This window comes from Cercospora beticola, chromosome 1 (genome assembly GCF_033473495.1).
Source record: "Cercospora beticola chromosome 1, complete sequence".
NCBI lineage: Eukaryota > Fungi > Ascomycota > Dothideomycetes > Mycosphaerellales > Mycosphaerellaceae > Cercospora > Cercospora beticola.
Window position 1 is genome coordinate 3175320 of NC_088935.1, and position 13923 is coordinate 3189242.

The window sequence follows — 13923 nt, forward strand, 5'->3', positions numbered from 1 at the left end:
CTCCATGGCGTTCTTGCAGAAGACTATCAAACTCACAACAGATAGCATGCCACAAGACATGCGATGAGCCTGAAGCAGCGACCTGAACGTCGGCATTCAGAGACAACATCATGGCCGACACTGACGCATTCATTCCCGGTCTCCATAAGCCGTCTTCATTGCTTCCGATCGCTCGTCATCGCGATGCTTTGCTCTACACAATCGAGCAACACCCAGTCACAATCTTGATCGGCCAGACCGGAAGTGGCAAGACTACGCAACTACCACAATATCTCGACCAAGCAGGCTGGTGCTCGGACGGCAAATGCATGGCCATTACTCAAGCATGTACGATCCGAAGCAATTCACTTTTGATAATTGTTGACGGCGGCTTACAGGTTTGTCATAGCCCCGCCGGGTCGCGGCGACTACAGTGGCCAAGCGGGTTGCCGATGAGATGCGCTGTCCTCTAGGCCAAGACGTTGGCTATAGCATCAGATTCGAGGATGTCACGTCTGACGCCACAAGGATCAAGTTTTTGACCGACGGGTTGCTTCTCAGAGAGGCCCTTGTGGATCCCTTACTGTCACGATATCGTGTCATCATGGTAGACGAAGCACACGAACGCAGCCTGAGTTCTGATGTTCTGCTTGGTCTCCTCAAAAAGATCCAGAAGCGAAGATCAGACCTCAAGATTATCATCAGCTCTGCAACGTTGCATGCCGAGCGATTTCTGGAGTTCTTTGGGCTTGCGGATGCGCAAAAGGGCGAAGAGATCGACAAACCTCACGCGTCTATTGTCAGTGTCGAAGGAAGAGCCTATCCAGTCGACATCCACTACTTGACGAGCCCTTGCGAGCAATATCTCGAGCGTGCGGTATCAGTCGTGTTCGACATTCACCGAAGCGAGCCAGATGGCGACATATTGGTTTTCCTGACGGGACGCGAAGAGATTGAAAAGGCGATGGAGGCAGTGGCTGATCGCCTACCACAGCTTGACGCAGACGCGCCCACCCTGCTTGCGCTCCCCCTTTACGCGGGCCTGAGCACTGAACAGCAAATGTATGTCTTTGAACCAAGTTCGGAGAACACACGCAAAGTCATCTTCGCAACAAACATTGCAGAAGCCAGTGTGACGATAGATGGCATCGTGTACGTGATCGACTGCGGATTCGTCAAGCTGAGGGCATACAATCCGCATACAGGCATAGAGGCCCTTACGACGACTCCAATCTCGAGATCTTCGGTAAGTCCAACAGTTTTATCCCCTGTCTACCGACACATGTGAACAGTCAGACTTCGAAATTTCATGTTCTAATCGGTACATAAGGCTACGCAGCGGGCAGGCCGGGCAGGGCGCACCAAAGGAGGCAAATGCTATCGCCTGTACACCGAGGAAGCATTCGACTCCATGGACGAAGCCACTATACCTGAAATTCAACGCTCTAATCTTGCCCCACTGGTCCTGCAGCTGAAAGCACTGGGCATTGACAATATCGCACGTTTCGACTTCATCACTCCCCCACCCGCGGAACTGATCATCCGGGCTCTGGAGCTACTCTTCTCACTAGGCGCTCTGGACGACTACGCGAAGCTGACAAAACCACTGGGGACAAGAATGGCAGAACTCGCCGTGGAGCCAATGCTCGCCAAATGTCTGCTAGGCGCTCCGGCATTCGATTGTCTCTCGGAAATGCTTACTATTGCCGCCATGCTCAGCTTACAAGGCAGCTTATGGATATCGCACGATAGTAAGAAAGCCGAAGAGACTGCACGCAGGAGATTCGCCGTTGAACAAGGCGATCATCTGACGCTATTGAATGTCTACCAAGCCTTCGTCACCAAGGGGAAGAAAGAGTCTCGATGGTGTCAACAGCACTATCTCAATTTCAAGGCTTTGACTCGAGCAGTCAGCATCCGCAATCAGCTGCGCCGTTACTTGGAACGATTCGGCATTGATGTTACTGAATCGTTGAGCGGAGATGGAGTGATCAGAGTTGGTGGCCGATCGAAAGAAGAATCCATCAGACGATGCTTGGCCAGTGGGTTCTTTGCGCATGCTGCGCGCATGATGCCCGATGGGACTTTCAAGACTGTGGACGGTGCGACGACACTGCATGCTCATCCGTCAAGTCTGATGTTCAATCGCAAAGCCGATTGGGTCATTTTCAATGAAGTGCTGGAGAGCGGCGAGAAGACCTTCATTCGCGAGGTCACAAAAATCGAGAAGGCGTGGCTGTTGGTATATGGACCGGAGTATTACAGAGTCAAGCAGGCGGCATGAGAGAAAAGCAACCAGGCTGCAGCTGTGCTGAGCCCGTGGGTATCATACTAATATACTACTGCAAATGCTAAAAATCCCATTGTCCTGTGATGGGTAAGGCGCGCTTTCCATGGCATCTGTTCGAAGCGACAGCGCCAACAGATGAGAACCGTTCAAGTCATCTCAAACGAGATCAGCCTCTCCTCTCTTCTTGTAGACTCTCGCGCTCATAGGCCGTTCGTGCGATCTCTTCTAGAATATCGCCCATAATCACCGGACTAGCCATCAAGCCATGTCCTTCGCCCTCCAGAATGCGCACCTCGCAACCACCTCTCGCAGTGGAGACCCAGCTGTCTCTACTGTCTCTCCCGGAGCCTCTTTCAATGGTGGCCCCCAATGCCCTTCGGTTCATCTGCTCTGCCAGCCACTTCACGTTTGCGACTGGGACACGCTTGTCCTCAGAACCATGAGTGATGACTACTTCGCGAGCGACATCCGTATAACGGAACCCAACATCGCGATTGCGCTCTAGACAGACCACAAGATCTGTGGCAGGGTTGCTATCCCGCGTTGCCATGTCCCAAGTGGCCTGCGTCAAGCGGCTGGTATATTCGACCTGGCGTTCCTTCTCCGCGTGCTCGGCAGCATGGAGACCAATAGAGGCATATGCGAAGCTCGGATCCATTGGTGTTGCAGTCGCAGTAAGCACGAGCGAGCCTCTTCGACGCTTCTCCTCGTCTTCTTGCTCCTCTTGCACTGGGATTGGGAAGTTGTCCAGCGGGTTAGTCGATGGCATATATTGGTCCATCAACATCATAGATTCACGTCGGTTGTATTCTGGGCGCTCACGGCCTGACGCCTTGTCTTGCAAGGTCTCATCCCCGTTGACTTGTCTCTTGGGCGAAGGCTTGGTAGGAGTTGACCTGTTCGCTCGCTTGGAGACAGGTTTGAGAGACGCTGATGTGGCTGTCATGAACGAAGCATTCGCTGCCTTGAGAAATGGCGTCGGGAGAACGCGAAGGAAGCGCTGACTTCTTGGCAAGGGGTTCGCTGGAGGCGCAGACGAAGTTGGGTGTGAAATCGCCTCAAGCTGGCTCGGCGGAACCCAAGGGGCGAGCAAATGGACCTTACCCCGTATGAGATGGGGAAGGATGAGAGCCGTGGCCAGCGCATATATTGCTCCTGCCGAGTGCGCAAGGATACTGAATTTGATGATTCCCAGGTGTTGACAGATCGTCAGTACATCTTCGGGCCAATTCAGTGGTCCACTCTTGTCTGAAGGAGGGTAAGGATCACTGCCTCCCACTCCGGGTCGATCGATCGTGATCAACCGAAGTCGCAAGGTCGTTGCCAGTTCGTCATAGAATGCAGTCACGTATCGAGTGAGGCCCATGCCCACGCAAATGAAAACAGCCGCTCCTTTCGGATCGCCGACCTCTGAGTATGAAATGACACGTCCGCTGGGCAGGTTCTTCACTCTGCGATTCAGCCGCGGCGCTTGCAGGTACTCTGAGACTGCTTCGTCAATGCTATCTCGTCGCGAGGCTCCCGCATCTTTGTCTCCAGATAATGCCAAGCGGGCATCACTCATCGATTTCCTTCGATTTCTCCTTTTGTCGAAACTCAGTGGGAGATCGGGATGGTTTCCTGTTAGCTTCTCTTCTGCAGTACGCTTGGCCTTCTTTTTCGTCGAACGCGACGCGCTCGAAAGTGAGCCTGGCTTCGTTGGAGTGTCCGAGTCTCCACTTCTAACGGCGGGCGCAGGCGCCGACGATTCTCGGCTTCTGTGCTCGGTTGAGCGACTGTGGTCGCGTATGTCGTTCTGGAACAGATTTACTGCTTGTGCGTAAGAGTAATCGAGAGAAAGTCGTTGCGAAGGGGGTCGGTCTACCGATTTCGCGGTCTGTGGTCTGCGTTGCGACGAGGGCCGCTGGATATCCAGAGAGTATGCTGGTCTTTGATCGATATTAAATCCTGCCGGTCTGACCAGGCCCGCTGGATCAATGTCATCCACACGTTGCCGCGTTCTACTTGAGTCGCGAAGACCCAGGGTTTTGTGCGCCTTCGCTTGATCGACATTATGGCGATGGACCGGTCGTTGGAGCTTGCGTGCCTTTCTAGCACTGTCATCTGGTGAGGACGGTCGCCTTTCGCTTGCAGAGCGTTGTGGGACGGGATCTCGGGAAGGAGCGAGTAGCGCGCTGGGTTCTGTGCCTTCCGCAGAAACAAGTTCTTCTTGTAGTCGTGATTTGCGCTGCTCTCGCAATTGTCTAATGCGCCTTACTGTTTCGTCGTCGTCGCCTAGATCTGCCCAGCTCGATTCTGGTATTGGCGAGGACGGCCGGTAGCCCATTTTGTCAGTATTGCTCGGGGTCGCGCGTCGTTTCGATTTCTTGTGTTTCTTCTTGCCAGTAGAACTACTACTGGACATGCGCAGCGAAGAAAACCTGGTGGGAATAGAATCTTCAATTGGACTTGGAGATTTCAAGGAGGACCCCGATACAGACAGCCGCTCTGAAGCTTTGCTCTCACTGCCACCGCTTCGCCCACCAGAGGAGTTGTGCGTCAACAATGGAGGTGAAGTGACTTCAGACCGATCTTCGTTGATCGTGGCATCTGATAAATAAATTCTGCCTCGGCCAGCAGGAGGCGGCGCAGGAGCTTTGGCAATGACGTGGTCGGCCAACGACACACGCGTGCTGTCTTCGCTGATGTCCCTCGACAACGGCCAGTTCTCATCCATGCGCAATGCGCTGTGCGAGCTCACGCCCTTCAAGCGGCTTTTGCGCGCTGATCTGCCCCGCGTGCTGCCCGAATCGTCGTCGTCTCCTCCCTTGGACGTGCTCTTGCGGACCCAGCTCTCTGAGCTCAGCGTGTTCCGAGGGCTGCCAGTACTTGCAACGGAACCCAGCGAACTCTTGCGCGAAGCGGGCTGCGGGCGCAACGAGCCTGTGATCGATGCCGACTTCCTGCTACTCTCTCGTCGCGGCACTTGGTGCATCGACAAGCCCGAAGGCGGCCTGGAGGTGGGGACGGTAGGGGGCAGGGCGGCATCGGTCACGCCGTCGACATCGTCCAGCTCCAGCTGTCCACCGTACTCGACGCCAAAGCCGGGCGAGATGGTGTTCTTATGGATGGAGGCCGAGCTGGCCACGGAGCGGTTGAGGGATTCGGGAAGGGAACGTCGGCTGGCTGTTTCCGAGAAGTGATCGTGGGCGTGGATGTCAGGCAATGGGCCCAGGGTGTCGAGCGAGTCGATGATGGACGTTAAAACGGCAGAGCTGGCGTGACGGGTCTTGGGGCGACTGCTGGATAGGTGCTGGGACGAGGTAGACTTCGACGATTCTGCCGCTTGGTCCCAATGTCTCCCGCGCTGGTCGACGGCAACGTCGACGTCCATGGCGAGGCACCGCGAGGCTCACGGCGCTGCAGGAGCCAGCAGACGGTGGTTGGCGCTGCAGCTGCTCTCGATTCCGCTCACCACGCCATTGCACTCTCGCCCGGTGGTGCGCCTCACTGTAGCCGTATAGCACGACGGCGCCGAGCAACGTCGATAGGCGCGCGCAGTGGGTGCGGTGCGGCGCGAGAACGTGCGTGCAGGCACAGGCGGCCGTTGGAACGCACTATACGCGCAACACACTTCGGACAGCGGTGAAACAGCATGCAGTGCGAGGCAGCAATAACAGCAGCAGCAGGATCGTCTCCATGCAATATTCTATCAACGCTCGCACGCTCGTCCTGACCTCCTACTTATTGGCACGCTATCGCTAGGCCCTGGGCGCAAGCGAAGCACTGGGAACGATGCGAAGTTACAAACGCACCGGTCCGCGGCAGACGGGTAGATCGCCGTCAGGAACGCCAGGTGGGTGGCTGTTGGCTGCCTCTGTTGTTGCTACAGCACACATGTGCACGAATATTGCGCGGAGCTTCTGCCCACTGCGCGCCAGCCATGCTGTCGACGAGCCCGACAGCATGGAACTTGAAGACAGTGATGCAGCGGGGAAGAAAGGGGACCCTGCAGCAATGCGCGCCATCGATATCGATTCGGAAATTTGCACTTGCGCTTTGCGTCAATGCACCTTCAGGTCTCAATATTGGTACAAGGGGCGACCTAAAAAGCTGCCCACAATTTGCTCACCATATTTTCGAGCAGGACTGCACTCCGAGCGGCCGTTCACATGCTGTACAATCGTGCTTCTTTCATGGGCAGTGATGACGACAAATCGTCCTGCGGCTACTGCTGCATCTTGCAATTCTATAAATGGGAGCGCGTGCATCTTGCATATCCCCGCAGCATGCGAGGCGCGTGAAAGCGGCGAATGCATGGAAAATGCTGCTTTATTCTGTTTCATTGCCTCTGCATATGGACCGCCTCCCTCTGTCTTCAGGCCTTTCCCATCGTGAAAGGCGAGGCGTCAACGGAGTTGGAGCTTCCCGGTCTAGCCAGCCCTCGGTGCAGATTCCGGATCATTGCGCTCTATTCTAATACCAGGCCATGTTCGACTTCATGTTGCTCATCCGATACCTTCGCTTCACACACGAAACAATCTGAGCTGCTGCACAACAATGTCGCGCTCTCTGCATCAACTGGTACTCATGGACTGTGGGAACACGGGCTCCCCCCTCTGTGCTCGCCAGGAATTCGTGACTGCCAGCAGATCCTCACATCCATAGAGAAGAGAGGACCATCGCTGCACGAAGCCAGCAGATATTTCCCAGCTGTGCACCTGATCTGCATCGCCCCAAACAATCAATCCGCATCTCTGCCAGCTGCCGCCAATGCACTCCAGTGCTCCAGAGCAACGCAATTCGTCGAACAGCATAGTTGCATCGATCTGTGACATTGCCGTTGCCCGTAGTATGTTGTATCTGAGCCTCGCGTGTGGGAGAGCATCGATAAGATGGTCGTGCGCAATTTGGTACTGTGCTGGGATCGGGGCCAGTGTCTTCGGCACTGCTTTGTCCGACTTCGCTGTCAGGCCGACCTCTGCACGTTGGATTGATGATTGCTTGATGCCTAGGGAACGAGCGTTCGAGTAGACTGCCGCGTAGAAGTTTCGATTGATCAGGCGAGCCAGATCATCGTAGTGGCGGCCTGTTGACGTATTGCTCCCAACGCTCAGTTGTGGTGCCAATGTGCTGGACGTGTCTTGCCCGCCATTCTTCACTGCATTCTCGGACCTCGAAGATGTCGAAGCAGCACTTTCTGACGGACTTTGACTTCGAGAACTTTTGGAAGATTCTCCTTCGCGCTGCCGTTGCCGGAAAGCCCTCTGGTTGATCCGATTCTGTATGCGTCTTCTTTCAGCAGGGTCATTCTTGCCTCTCCAGTTCTCGTTCGTCACATTAGTATATTCGTGCATGATGAATTGCTTAACCGCCATCTAGTTCCAGGCATTGCCACATATGTTTATGTACTGTGCAGGTTGTGCGCAGCGCCTGATGTAGATGGCGCTCATAGTCACCAGAAGATGTTGTAATCACAGCGGTGACATCGGTCCAGTCTATACTTGGTTGTCTGAGTAATCTACGCGATTGCTTGTCAATGCTTCGAATCATCGAGACGTCTTACCAGATCTCATATGTGCTGGGCAGGCGAGGAACGAGCGGCATCGGAATTCGTGCCAGCGGGAGTTGAGCTCGACATTCACACGTGTCCGCACACCACTTCTTCAGTAGGGCGCGTCAGCTCTTCATAGACTCCGGCAATTGCGGTGAAGAGACGTACTCTGTTTGTGCGCAGCATCTTGCAGGATCCAGACAGAATCCTTTCGTCAATGGCTTCAGCCCTACAGTGGAAAAGGAACATCGGAGGGTGGCTGCTGACCTAAGCTGCATATTGGATCCAGGAATGACGTTGGATGTTCGCTGCGCAATAGGGCGTGCATCGAGTAATTGTTGTGTCGCTGTGCTCGTAGGCAGGCCAGGTACTCGTCGGGGATTCCGTTGCGGTGTTCAAGAAGAGTGACTTGCAAGGTTCATTGACCAATGTGTGCTGGAGTGTGCCGCTGGCGTGGCTGGCCAATATACAACGTCGAGTGACGGACTGTAGTAGCAGACAGAGAAGCTCATACTGAGTTCTAGTGCTTGGTCCGCCCTTCGGTAACAGTGACGGCCTGTAGTCGATGGAATTTCGATGGAACCATCCTTTGTGGTCGGCAGAGCTCATCGGCAAGATTCGTATTCCGAGTGACACCGACCTTTGCTTATCGCCAGTGCAGACAAGCCCACGTGCATGTATCTGACTTCGATAGCAGGATGTCCGATGGCTAGGTAAGATGCCACATTACAACTCATGACAGTACGTGATGATATTTTCAGTCGCGTGACAGTGCGTTGAGGCAGGGGGAGGGAAGCTGCGTTTGCCCGCAATATCCTTCCGCTCATGCGTGCTGCCGACTTCTTGCCAATGGCTGTCTGCGCCATGATGCTCGACGCAGGCTTCAATTCTCGAAGCAGTACAGTAGCAAGACACAGACTCACAGAGGCAGAGGCAGCCCGAGTACAGGTAGAAACGCGATCTGTCACGCGTCCACGTGGTTGCTGTGACGTCACTGCCGACGCGTTTCCCTGTTTTGATTTTGCGAGAGCGCGACAGTCGAAAAGCGACGGCGAGGACTTCGGATTCTGAGTGGAAGTCGGTGTGACATGTATCTTGTTCGAACGACATACCGCAACAACAATGCAGGCTGTTCGCGATAAACTCGTCTATGGGTCAGGGTATTTATCAGGTCGCTCGGCAGGATGGCCGACGGGTTTCTGGGAGCTCTACGGAACTGTCATGTCGAAAGTAACAGGCATGTTGACACTGCCGCTCCCACTGGTGTCCTTCATTGCCATTCCGCTGTACGGCGGCTCGTCAACCACTGTCAGCCTCGGCTTCTTTTACCTGACATGGATAAGCTTGATCTGGAGGTAAGCTGGGAACGAATGAATCCATATGTATGGACTTGCTAAGATCGATCGACCAATGTAGCAAAGGACCGCTAACCATCGAAATATACGGCACTGCAATCATTAGGCTGTTCTGCTACTTGATACCGTCGCTACTCTCACTCGGCTTCGATTTATCGATACCTAGCATGAGTCGCAAAGTCAAGGCAGCAGGAAAAAGACATCTTCCACACCAGCTTGGTCGAGACCGGCTGTTACACGTTGCGGCTCTTGCGACGTGCAACATATTTCTGGGTGTGCTCTTACAGGCAATACTCGAAATTGTGGCCACTCGAATACTTCATCTTCGCAGTCTCCTGCAGGTTTCGAAGGCCGTTCCTCTGCCCTGGACACTGCTGATGGATGTGCTGAAGGGCTTTGCTGTGAGGGGCGCTGTACACTACGCAGTACATCGATACGTGCTGCATGAGTGGCAATCAGTGTTACAAAAATGGCACCTGGAATATCAGCACTGCACAGACATCACCTTCAGCATGCTCGCAGCATATGACCATCCTGCCGCATATCTGCTGAAGGGGTTCTTGCCGACGTTCTTGCCGGCCGTGATCTTTCGCTGGCATGTCCTTACCTGGCACTTATTCCTAAGCTTGGTTTCTCTAGAGGAGTTTTTCATATTTTCCGGGTATACTACACTTCCGTCCACGATCATAACTGGCGGGATGGCTCGTCGGAATGAGGCACACTTTACTTCGGTGGGCGATGGCTACGGAATTGGAAATTATGGTCGGCTTGGTCTTTTGGATCTTTGTCTTGGGACGTCATGCCCCGACGAGGACGATGTAATCGATGATATCCAGGAAGAAGCTGAGAAGCACAATGTGCAAGATCGAGTCACGAATGCAGTTGACTCCGGCATGTCGAAATTGAAGAAGCAGAAAGCCCGCAAGCGGAAGTAATACTAGGGTTGCATTAGCCGCTGCTATCGGAATGATCGCAAGTCTTGTTCGCATGTCGAGTATCGTAATCGAGCGATTCATTGCTGTATCGATGGTATTAAGCCACCTTGATGACAACCTTCCCAAAATGCCCACCGGAGTACAGGTACTGCAGAGCGTCTTTTGCCTCGTCGAAGTTGAAGGTCCTGTCTATCGCAGGATGAATCTGGCGTTTGGCGTAAAACCTGCACATCTCTTCGAAGCGATCCTTAGGGCCATTGAGTATTCCCTTCAAGGTCAGGTTCCGGCGTAGGGCTAGTAGGTTTGTATTCAATCCAGGAGCATCTTCTTTCCCACTAAGGTAGCCTATGCAGGAAATGAGACCTCCGAAGCTTGCGCAATCGAAGCTCTTGCGCAACGTTTGAGCCCCACCAGTCTCGAGTATAATATCAGCGCCCTCGCCTTCTGTGATATTCATGACCTCTTCTTGCCATTCGGAGTTGGCCTTGTAGTTGATGCCGTGATCGGCCCCCAACTTCTTCGCCTTTTCCAGCTTTTGGTCAGACGAGGAAGTGATAATCGTCTTCAAACCAGCTGCGTGTGCGATTTGCAAACCAGAGATCGCTACTCCTCCAGTGCCTTGAAACACAACTGTTTCGTCCACATTACCATCCGCCGGACTGTTCAGAGGTCTGAACTGGTTGATCGACATCCAAGCAGTTACAGCGGCTATTGGAAGAGTTGCGGCTTCTTCATTCGAAAGGTAGTCTGGGACAGCCACCAAGGCACTCGCATCAAAGCATCTGTACTCCGACAGAACGCCTGGGAGCGGAAGCCCAAGTCCACTTGCCATGTCCTTTTGCTTGACTTGTCCAGTGAGATGGGTCTGGTTGAAGATTGACATGACGCGCTGGCCCTCTTTCCAATCTGATGAGCCAGGATTAACGATGATGCCGCAAGCATCTGAGCATGGGACGAGATCTTCCGGGCTGTCCACAGATTTGTGGTGATTGTACAGGCCCATACAGACTGCACGAGATGTTAATATCACTTCCCACGGGGGCCAAGAGAGACTCTCGCACCTTCAGTGTCGCGGTAGTTCAAGGAGACAGTCAGTATCTTGACAAGAACTTCTCCGTCACTTGGCTGGGGCATCTCGGCGGTCGTCTGCCTCAGCTTGTCGAGGCCATCGAAAGCGGTCCTCCATTGCTTGATCTGAGTTACCGTCATGGTGAGTGTCGAATCTGGTAAGCTTGTAATAGGGATGCAGAGGAGGCGGGTTTCGATTTATGCACCATCTTTACGGCCATCGCCCGTCAGTCGTCACACTAGGGCGAGTGGGGACTTGATGTGCTCATGATGTGGATTGGCCTCGCTGGCACGCGCGATGGGTCCGAGGAAAGTCCAGAGCATCGGATCGCGCGCAGCACTCACATCAGCAGGCGGACACGCGCGGCAAGAATGCCATGCAACGCCGAGCACCAGCAGGCTGCCGCAGTGGGCATCGCGATGCTTGAATGGTGGGAGGAGGATGCTCTGCCGTGCGGTGGTGGAAGTCAATGCGGAAGCACCTTTCCGGTGTTAGGGTAGAGTACGAGGAGGTACGCAGCCACATCCCACGCAGACACATGACACAACACACCTCTGCGTCCAACATAGCATCCGTCAGCACCGTCGGCGGATAATGCAATGGATCAGCACCCGCTGGAGCACACCTGAATGCACAACATGATCGGCGACGAGCAGGCCGCATCGGCGTCCGCGGCGTCGTCGGTGGCCTCGAACATCTTCGCGGCGTCGGCACTCTTGACCATCGCATTGCTGGTTTTGCTGACTATTCGACACTATTTGCCTCTTCGAAACACGCCGCACTGGCTGCTGCTCCCCGTCTTCCTGGCCCTCTTCTTGCCCTGTTCGATTATCCTCCTGGTCCCCATCGACTGCGCAGCAACCAACGCCAACCATGCGATCTGGTTGCCTGAGCGTGTGACGCTCGTAGCATGGCGCATAGCGTACTGGCTCACCTTCGTCTTGACGTGGTTCATCTTGCCGCTTCTGGGCGAATACTGCGACTCGGGCTTCCGCGACACGAGAGAGCGAATCGCCGACGCCGTCCGATCGAACCTCCGCTACCAAATCATCGTGCTCTCAGCAGGCGCAGTAGGCCTCGTATACTTCATTCTCGAGAATGGGTTCCACTTCGCCACGATCAAGGGCCTGCTCATGGCACTGGCCTACACCTGGGGCCTGATTCTGGCAATCGGCCTCATGGGACATGGCTTGGTCGCCATACCAAGACGTCTGTTCAGAAATGCAAATGTGATATCTCGCCTACGATGGTTGCATGGCCAGGCCCCGAAGATAAAAGACAGGTTGGACGAGGCTACAGAAAAGCTAGAACACTTGGAGAACACTGTACTCCAACTTAGACGACTCAAGAGTGGAATGAGCGCGGAGCAGAAGGAGTGGATCGATGAGCTGAGCAGTGTATCTGATACACGCCCAAATGCATTGCCGACTCAACACACCTCCACCCCCAACATTCCAGCTGTTATCACTGATCGGTATCTCGCCGATTTGACCCGCAAACTGAAGCGCGCCCGGCATAGGAAGGCTCGCTTTGTGGATGAATGGGATCGCCTTGTACAGCGAGCCTACGAAACCCAGACCATTTTGGACTCAGCCACTTCGAAAAAGCTACAATTTGGACGTAGCGGAATCGGACGGAACGTCGATATTCTTACGCCAACCCTGAGGTACCATTTGCACATGAACCTCGTACCAGCGATACGTGTTGCAGTCTCCTGTGCTCTTGCGCTCGCTGCAGTACTCATTGTATGGAGCGAAGTGATTAGGGCTTTCGCGCCACGACTATCGGTTATCGGCTTGACCGTGGTCCATCACCCAACCTCGACGAGCGGTGGAAAAGTCAATATCGGCGGCCAGATCGTCGCGGCCGCATGGCTGCTGTATATGAATACTGCTGCGCTCTACGCAATCCAGGACGTGAAGGTGTGGGGCAACCGCGCTCTCGTCAAGCGGCAAACGTACGGAGAAAGCGCTGCTTGGTACTCGATGCAGATTGCGAAGCTCACCGTCCCACTATCGTACAACTTCGTGACTATGCTTTCTCCGAGCGTATTCGAAGAAACAATGTTTTTCCAGTTCCTGGGAAAGCTTCTCGATCTTACGCCGCTCGGTTCTGGATTTAGTCGCTTTTTTCCCTGCTTTGTGCTGATTCCGGTCTTTGCTACTCTGTTCAACGTCTATGGAAGAATGAAGAGCTTACTTGGCTTCGGGTTCCTCGAAGATGAGAGCGAGAATAATCCATCTGGATTCGGCACAGGAGGCTGGCGGGAAGGAAAAGCCTTGATCGATCGTGAACTGCAATCTCGTGGCACCGACAGCATGCTTGGACTCTCCACTCGAGGCGCATCCTTGGATCTGGAACGAAACGCCGTCCAGAGTGGCGAGGATAGTATATCTGCGACCCCTGCTCAGGTGGCAGTGCCTTCCAGAGACACATTCAGTGACCACCCGCCTTCCCGAACCGAAGGCATTCGCGAGGCGAACAGGCAGTTCAATGCCATCACAAATCAACAGGAGGAAGATGATAGTGCCAGACATTTTTATCAAGATCTAGGAGAGCGAATTCAGAACACCTTTACGACAGTGGAGACGCCAGAGTTGATGCAGAAGATTGGGAGTGCATTCAAGACGCCGAGATGGATGCAAGACGATGAATCAGGCCCGTCAGCACTTTCCAAATGGTTTGGGGGACGGCCAGAAGGCGGCAGACTGAGATTGTAACATAATTGACTTGAAAATTTGTTGTATTAGCGGGAGTTTGGA

At 54.1% G+C, this 13923-nt stretch overlaps 6 protein-coding genes across 6 annotated transcripts; 3 read left to right on the plus strand and 3 right to left on the minus strand.

Annotated features, from left to right (window-relative positions):
• Positions 1-110: 110 nt before the first annotated feature.
• Positions 111-2263, plus strand: RHO25_001269 (uncharacterized protein; the record flags this gene model as incomplete). Its single annotated transcript, XM_023593879.2, has 3 exons — positions 111-323; positions 389-1225; positions 1310-2263. 3 exons carry the CDS (start codon positions 111-113, stop codon positions 2261-2263), a joined length of 2004 nt encoding a protein of 667 aa, XP_023458494.1.
• Positions 2264-2435: 172 nt separating this feature from the next.
• RHO25_001270 (uncharacterized protein) lies at positions 2436-5642 on the minus strand (the record flags this gene model as incomplete). The annotated part of the gene is made up of 1 exon (XM_023593880.2): positions 2436-5642. The coding sequence occupies one exon, from the start codon at positions 5640-5642 to the stop codon at positions 2436-2438; it is 3207 nt and encodes a 1068-aa protein (XP_023458493.1).
• A 1183-nt stretch (positions 5643-6825) lies between these two features.
• On the minus strand, positions 6826-7605 carry RHO25_001271 (uncharacterized protein; the record flags this gene model as incomplete). The annotated part of the gene is made up of 1 exon (XM_023593881.2): positions 6826-7605. One exon carries the CDS (start codon positions 7603-7605, stop codon positions 6826-6828), a length of 780 nt encoding a protein of 259 aa, XP_023458496.2.
• A 1319-nt stretch (positions 7606-8924) lies between these two features.
• Positions 8925-10092, plus strand: RHO25_001272 (uncharacterized protein; the record flags this gene model as incomplete). Its single annotated transcript, XM_023593882.2, has 2 exons — positions 8925-9157; positions 9219-10092. The coding sequence occupies 2 exons, from the start codon at positions 8925-8927 to the stop codon at positions 10090-10092; spliced, it is 1107 nt and encodes a 368-aa protein (XP_023458495.1).
• Positions 10093-10189: 97 nt separating this feature from the next.
• On the minus strand, positions 10190-11301 carry RHO25_001273 (uncharacterized protein; the record flags this gene model as incomplete). The annotated part of the gene is made up of 2 exons (XM_023593883.2): positions 10190-11100; positions 11154-11301. The coding sequence occupies 2 exons, from the start codon at positions 11299-11301 to the stop codon at positions 10190-10192; spliced, it is 1059 nt and encodes a 352-aa protein (XP_023458498.1).
• A 498-nt stretch (positions 11302-11799) lies between these two features.
• RHO25_001274 (uncharacterized protein) lies at positions 11800-13881 on the plus strand (the record flags this gene model as incomplete). Its single annotated transcript, XM_023593884.2, has 1 exon — positions 11800-13881. The coding sequence occupies one exon, from the start codon at positions 11800-11802 to the stop codon at positions 13879-13881; it is 2082 nt and encodes a 693-aa protein (XP_023458497.2).
• Positions 13882-13923: the final 42 nt, after the last annotated feature.